Source organism: Equus quagga, chromosome 1 (genome assembly GCF_021613505.1).
Source record: "Equus quagga isolate Etosha38 chromosome 1, UCLA_HA_Equagga_1.0, whole genome shotgun sequence".
Taxonomy (NCBI): domain Eukaryota; kingdom Metazoa; phylum Chordata; class Mammalia; order Perissodactyla; family Equidae; genus Equus; species Equus quagga.
In genome coordinates this window covers 26,809,070-26,817,165 of record NC_060267.1, presented here as the reverse complement: position 1 = coordinate 26,817,165, position 8,096 = coordinate 26,809,070, and the positions used below count along the sequence as shown (strand labels likewise).

Genomic DNA, 8,096 nt, shown 5'->3' with positions numbered 1-8,096 from the left:
CGACTTCCTCTCCAATTATCTCCTTATAACACAATTCTAGAAGTAGGGTTGCTCGTTACCTATAATGTGTGGACATTATTAAGCCTCTTGACACATGTCTACAAATTTCCATTTAGAAAGATGTCTTGTTTTACTCTCAACATCAGTGCAGAAGAGTGCTTTGTTTGCTCACTTAAAAAAACTTAAAAGATAATAACCTAAAAAGTGCTATTTGGTAACTTGCCTAGGGTAAATAATAGTAAGTAATGAATAGTGAAAACTATTCATTTTATTATTTGTATAAGTTCTGATGCTAACAAAACAACAACACACCTCTCTTCTAGTGACTTAAAGTAAGCATCCCTAAGCCTTTCAACTGGGAAACAATGGTAAAAATTGTATTATGTTTACAATATAATTATCTTTAAATACAGTGAAAATGCTAACATTTTCAGCATATGCTGAACTTATTTTGGATTTCTGACTTGCATTTCCTGAGCTATATTTATAATGTTATTTTCCCATTTCAGCTCAATATTTTCTCATTTATATTGTGGTTCTGTAGCAGAAAATGGTTTTCTCTTTTCATAAGCAACAGCAATTGTGAAAAATATTGTAAGTGGTGATTTGACACAAAACGAGGAGCTAATCCAATAACCCATCTCTTCTAAAGTAGCTAAATATTTCAGTGGGTTTCACAAAGATGATGAAGACAACAGCAACCCTAATTTTTGTTGTCTCATGTTGGTAGCTTTTATTCTGTAAGAATGATAAATACCATCAGATAATCTAATCATAGTCCAAGATACAAGTGTGCTTTAAAATAGAAGTTAATGAATACATGTTATAGGCCAGTTACAGTAAACACAGATATACACAAACACTGAAAACCAGTCATGAGTCAACCTACACATCCCATCCATATAAATATAAAAGCTATCGTTTTCATTAAAATCTACCTCAAACATGATTTTTATTCAGAGCTGTGGGAGGCAGCCTGCAGGATGTCCCTCAGTGATCCCACCTCATGGTACTCATGCCCTTGTGTAGCTCCCACTGAATAGTTAACCTATGTAACTATTATTGTGGAATGATGGAGCATGACTTCTGAAGCTAGTTAATAAAAGCTATTACGACTTCTGCCTGCCTCTCCCACATCACTCGCTCTGGAAACCAGCTGCCATGTCATGAGGACACTCAAGCAGCTTAATAGGGAGCTCCACAGGAAGAGAAAATACAGCCTGACTGACAACCAGCATTGACTGGCCAGCTGCAGTCAAGCCTTCAAATGACAGCAATCTCTGAGTGTCACTGAACCAGAACGTCTCAGCTAAGTTGTTTCTGGATTCCTGATCCATAGAAACTGTATGGCACAATAAGTGTTTATTGTTTGAAGCTGCAAAGGTTTAGGATTATTTGTTACATAACCTGAAGAAGAAACTGAAAACAAAAGGTGACAGCTTAATAGTAAATCAAAATCTATATTCCCAAGCAACTTTTGATTCATCAAAAATTTATAACATCCCTATCATATATAAGAAGAGTCCTTTAACTTCTAACTGTAAAGCTGGTGCTTCTCTCCTCCGTAGACCCTCCAGCCTTCTGTGTTCAGCCTCCTTGCAAGGCACATACATACACCTCCCAGGACCCCCCACCCCAGGCTAGCGCGAAGGCAGAGGAGAGACTCACGAGATACATCAGCTCCATTCTGGGCTTTCCTGAGCTCTCAGTACATTTCCCATAACACCTCTGTATAACCATAAAAACCTCTCATACTCCTTTAGCACTAAATGAAGCTTAAAATACTTTATAAATGGTCCCCAAAATAAATCAGGGTAATGAAAAAAAGGTACTGCCTGTCTTCAAATTATATGCAATCGCACCATCCCTACTCCCCATTCCCACCTCAGGAAAGGCACAACCACCTGGAGAATTGCAATGATGTTTTTAAATTTCAAAATTAACTTTAATTTCATTTTAATTTCAAAATTCAAGAAAATTAACGTTCTTTAATTTTGAACATTAGCACCCCCACGGTAGGACTGATCCAGAGTCATCTCTAAAATTACAGTAAAAATAAGCTTCACTTCCACTGCCGCTGGCAGAGTAAACCAAAGAAAGGAAACACGTATGACAGCTCAAAAAAAATCTGACGTTTAGCTAGCAGCTGGGTCAAAAAGATTGGAAAAATCAAGGCTACAAATTGGTCTGTACAACTAATAGCAATTCAAAAGGTGGAAAATGCATCTCAGTGAAATGCAGCAACTGAGTGATTTTAAAGTAAGGCCTATTATACAAAAACATGCTCAGAGACCAAGACAGATAATATCTTCACAGCACTCAAGTCTGACAACTGAGGCGGGTTGGTTGAATCATGAGTTCACATGACTCAGAAAGAAACTTGGTAGAACTTTCAGCTCATTGGTCCAGAGAGAATCAAATTTATAACAGCATAATTTGTAAACTGTCAGAATCCTTAGAGTATGAATTTGTTCCCAATCTGCAGTGGAGCAGCTGATACATACAAAATACATAATGAAGATTGATGCCCAGCTTTTTCTGTGGTTCCATGAAAAACAGATCCTTGCTGAGAAAACTTATATACAGTATTTATTGTAATATTTAGTTGGACCTATTCCAATCTTCTTAGGACATGACAAAAATCAGGGCAACTCTAAAACTGCCATTGAGCTTCCCTACCCAGGCATCCATCTTCAAATCCTTGGCATTTTTGCAGAAAGGTAGTTGGTACTGACATGCTTTGAATGAAATTTGTAAACAGAAGAAATATTCGTGGCTAAAATCTCTTCTGGGAATGGTATAAATTGGAATGCAAAGTATGCTGAGTAAGATTTCGCAGGGCTATTTCCAAGGGGGGCAGGCTTGGAAGAACTGGGGCTGCCGTGGGTAGCAGAGTCAGAAGCAAACAGAGAAGCTCCCCCAGAGATGGTGACAATCTACTTGAGAGGGCCAACTTTGTGGCCTAGCCTAATTTCCCCTGGCACAAAGATAAGATTCAAAATTGGTAATAGTCCATTTTCAGATTATTTAAAAGGCAGCTGAATAAAAAGATTACTAGAGCAGAAAAATTCACCAAAGGTACCAGTACTGGGAGCAAGAGGATTTAATTGGGAGTCAGCTGACTTATTTTCTTGTCCCAGCTCAGCCATTAATTAATTGGTCTTGTAAGCTTTAGCAAATCATTTAAAATGTCTGGGATTTGGTTTCCTCATCTGTATAATGAGAGGACAGGACAAGAATCTGGGACTTACTAGTTTGTACAAAATCAATATTGTGTTGAGGAAGATTCTCAGGCTGCTTGGAAACCCATTAGGAAAGGAGACGGTAATCAATTAGTAATGTCTGCCAGGACAAGGTGTGGTGGAAGAATGGCTGGAGAAGTGCACAGCCATTGGACTCAATCATCTTTAAGGGCACTTACAACTAGAACATTCTACCATGTATTCATTGAACACAACTAGCCAGAAGACCCATTGATAGGTTATTTCAACAAAACTACACCTTTAGGAAATATAAAGAGCTGAGTAACAAACACAAAGAAAATTCTTTATTGTTAAAGCCTGTTAATTCAAAGAGGTAACAATGACTGTATCAAAGCAATGGATGTTCAATTAAAAAAAAATAAACAATTTAAAAAAATGGTAAGTACTAGGTTACACAGATAAAACTCTAAGATCATGATCAGAAGATGGCTTTGCATTTCCCAGGCCTGAGGCAATATTAACTGTCACAGGTATAAGAGCTGTCATAGGTATAATAGCAAGTACTTCATTAAAGCCCCTATACTTGGCCTGTTACATCATTGTAAAATTCTAAACAGCTAGAGCAGCATTTTAAAACTGATGTAAGCTTTACATTGTAAATTTGAAAAGAAAATGCAATAAGAAATAGAGCGGGCAATGGACTGCCACATTTTTAATCAGTAGCATTGCCGCTGTTATTAATCTATTTCTCAAGTGCTATCAGTTAACAAAAGCTTAGTTAAAAATGTAGATTAATCAAACAACAAATCAGAAATGATTTAAAGTAATTTTAGGCCAGAGAATTTACACATTCATAAAAAATACTTTAAAGTACTTTTTGATGAAGTTGTAAAAAACAGAAGGATAGGGAAACCACACTGAAATGAATTCAAATGCATTTCTTTATGAGACTTAGCACTAAGTTATCTGACCATAGTGGATGGCCTGTCCTTGGATCAAGGGTATGTGAAACCCAGTGGCAAGAGAATATGTTAATGATAAATATCAATATCACTGACTTTTTCAAGGTAATAAAACCTGCTTAAGTCCATATGATAGTTTGAGCTTTACTTGAACACTGAGAATAAAATAAAATTGGTATTCAAAAAAATAAGCAAAATCTGTCTTCATAAATTCTTGGAAACCTAGATTACGCTAATATATTTTTTCTAATAAACATCACCAAATATCATTTTGTAATAGAATGAACAAAACTATAAACATTTAAGGTCTTTTTTTTCTTTTGGTCCCAGAATCCATCTTTAAGCATCTGAATGGGAAGAATATTTTTCTTACTTCCAAGCTAATCTTTTAAAACTCTGATTTTGGGTTTACTTTTAAATCTATTAAATACATATGTTGTTTGAGATTTTCTGGCTTTAGGGATAGTGTTAAGTTATTCTGACATATCTTTGGCCTTAAAATAGGTTGCTATTTGTAACACTGGAAATAATGGACTAAATTATTTACCCATTGAAACAAAATATTTTTTGAGCCAGGTACCATTCTAGGTGCTAGAGCAGTGAACAATACAGAAGTTTCTGTCTGCATAGTTTATATTCTAGCAGTTGAAGATAGCTAGTAAATAAGGAAGCAAATAAATAATTTCAGGTAGTGGTCGTTGACATGAAGAAAAAAATACCAGAGTGATAAGACAGAGAAAAATTAAGTGGAATCAGGCATTTGACTAGCTAGTCAGGGAAAGGAGAGCCAGCTTCATGAGGATGTGACACATATGACTGCACAGAACCCCACACTTAGAAGAGCTGACACATGGTTTAATGCTCTGCTGTCACTTCCTGAAACTTTTAATAAGAGGCCTTGCACGTTCCTTTTACACTGAGCCCTATGTAGCCAGGTCTTGCAGAGAAGTACGATTGTGTTTTTTTTAAAAAAAACATTTTATTCAAGCACCCAGTAAACATCAAACCTCCAGTGCTCCCCCACCCTCTGTGAATTCTTCTCATGTAGACATGGGTCTACCGGAAGGAAGTTGTGTCTGCTGACGGCTCCGATGGTGACGAATGAAGACACAGTGGCCTCAAAGGTACAGAGAGTTTTGTATCTGACATCCTTAAAACCAAGACACAGGGTATTTTACTTCCAAAGTGAAGAGTGCGTGTTCCGCCCTAGCTGTCAATCCAGAAAGTATGCACTACGGAAGGATCCATGTGGACTCGGCACAGTTCTTCTCATACACGAGCTCCCTTGAGTGAGGGGGGAGTCTAACTACAAAACGTGCCATTTTCAAAGCACTCATTTAAAGCATTATTATTATTATTTCAAAGCATTATTTAAAGTGTGTGAGGATGAAAAGTAGAACTCTGCAACTTGTCTTAAAATAAAGAGCAAGTTCCAGGAGTTTTTGTTGTCTGACTAACAGAACACGCAAATTCAGGCAGTGAGGTCCTCAAGGAATGACATACATCTTTCCCTGTTGTCTGCCCTGTGGTCCTGTTATCTCCTAAGCACTTATTATATTTCCTTTAAAGATATAAGACACTTACCTTGCTTACAAATGCAATCCAAGTGTGAATAAATAAATGTATTATCTCTTAACACCCCCCTTCCATGTTCCTTTAAATAGAAAAATGTGCTAAATGTCCCTTCATATCCTGTTGGGCGACAGCTGTCCCACCTATGGTTTTAAAAACAGACTGTAACTCGATCTTCTGAAATCCTTTCTTGAACTGCAGCTCATTCTGTTGAAGAAGTCCTGGGAAAGAAGTCCTATTGATATTGTTGGTAGTCTCCAAAAGGTGAGGACGGTAATTGGGCTGAAGGCAACTGGGAGGGGTTTTCAGCAAACTGAGGACCACTGGGAAATTGTGCAGAGGCAAATCTTGTCAACAAGATACCAGCTCCTTCAGTTAAAGCTAGGAGAATGCCACCCATCGTGGCTGACCCGACCATGGCCACTGGTCCATTTCTCCTGGCCAGGATGGCTCCTGTTAAGGCACCACTTGTGATGGAGTTCCAGGGGGTCTTCCTTCCCTCTGACCTGAACCATACTGGAGTCAATCATGGAAAGCTCCCCAAACTGCAAAGCTCCCTCCCAGCTGCGGAGCCCTGGTTTTAGCAGCTGTCAAACTCGTGTGCAGTCTGTGGTTTACTCCCACTGGAGAATTGCGAAAGCCTTTGATTGCTTGAAAGATACCACCACCTATAGTACCTATCGTAAAGGCCCCCCTGACAGTCATCCACAATTTGCCAGGGGCATGGCTCCCATGCATACTCCTCCATCTTGGCTCCGGCAGCCGAGAAGTAAGGTCTGAATGACAAAAAGGGGCTAGATCTATGCGACAACAGTGGAAGGACATTCTTTGAGAGGGAACAGCGATATTCTGTTGCTGCAAAACAGCAGGGTTTCTCAATCTTGACATATTTGAGAAACAGAAAGAAGACTAAGTCGATTGATGCATGGAAGTAAGAGAAATGCAGTGGTAGCAGATGAGGCCAGAGAAGTACTTAAGGGCCAGTTCATATAGTCTTGTAGGAGCCTGGATTTTTATGTACGCACAAGGATAGTGTACCTGATGATAAGGTGTATGAAAAGAAAAATCCACCCACTGGCACAGAGACACGAGAAAACGTGTCTGTTCTGGTGTAAACTGAGGTTGAAACACTATATATTATGTGCTTGTGTGTGTGTATGTCTTGTGAATATATACACACACATATATATATAACTATATATAACTATCTTGAGCATTTATATCCATAGGCCAAATATCATATCCGATTGAGGTTTCTTAGTGTATGATGAATAATCTAGGAATGTCCAATTAGAGGCGTTAACACAAAAATATGTCCTAGGACAGTTAACCTAGTAGAAGGGCAACTCAACCAGTGTGGAGTTGACCAAGATCATTACATATGAAAAGAGGCCTCACTGTCGTTATCTTCCATGGACCCCCTGGGATACTAGGAAGACAGAAATTTCTAAATTTATTTGTAATAACATTTGGAAAAGAGGAGTAATGTACAGCCACCCCACGGGCCCCCACCTAAAGTACAGGGCACAGGGCAACCACTCTAGGTGCCCTTTTACGGGACCAGCCTGCAGGCTGGTGACAGTCCTGCAGTATCTAACAGAAGCAAATGCAAAAACATCTCTGGAACGACAAGCTCTTAACTCAGGCTATACAGGGCTGCCACAGATAAAACTGTGCTGAAAATGAACTTACGTTACAATTACACAGAACACATAAGGAAACAATCTACTGTGATCAATTGCCAGTAGATGATAACAGCAGACAACAACAAACAGCAGAATCAGAGTTGCAAAAACTTTAGACTGTCAAACTATCACCTAGAAGCAAAAAATTAAGCATGATTCAATGATTTAAATGAGATATCTAAAGGGGCTGGCCCCGTGGCCGAGTGGTTAAGTTCGCGCGCTCTGCTGCAGGCGGCCCAGTGTTTCGTTGGTTCGAATCCTGGGCGCGGACATGGCACTGCTCATCAAACCACGCTGAGGCAGCGTCCCACATGCCACAACTAGAAGAACCCACAACGAAGAATATACAACTATGTACCGGGGAGCTTGGGGGGAGAAAGAGGAAAAAAAAATAAAAAATAAAATCTTTAAATGAGATATCTAAAATATGCAAAAATAAAACACTATAAAAATATTCAGATTTGAAAAAGAATCAAATATAACATCAAAAAAATATATATAGTCATAGAAAAAAACCCTTCATAGATGTGCTAATCAGCAGATTAGACCTCGTAAGAAACTTAGAGAACTGGAGGAAGGATCTGGGAAAATTCCCCAGAACATGGCACTAAGAAAGATGACGTAAGAGACAGAGAGGGCAGAGGTCAACAGGCACGTCACTGGAACGCCAGAAA

General features: G+C 38.7%; 1 protein-coding gene and 1 pseudogene across 1 annotated transcript in view; both read right to left on the bottom strand.

Annotated features, from left to right (window-relative positions):
• The window catches only part of ABCD2 (ATP binding cassette subfamily D member 2), a 42,851-nt gene extending 41,514 nt beyond the window's left edge, over positions 1-1,337 (bottom strand). The window contains exon 1 of the mRNA XM_046663095.1: positions 1,145-1,337. Within this exon, the coding sequence (XP_046519051.1) occupies positions 1,145-1,337 (193 nt within the window). The remainder of the gene's footprint in view (positions 1-1,144) is intronic.
• Positions 1,338-5,972: 4,635 nt separating this feature from the next.
• On the bottom strand, positions 5,973-6,485 carry LOC124235868 (mitochondrial import inner membrane translocase subunit Tim17-A-like; annotated as a pseudogene).
• Positions 6,486-8,096: the final 1,611 nt, after the last annotated feature.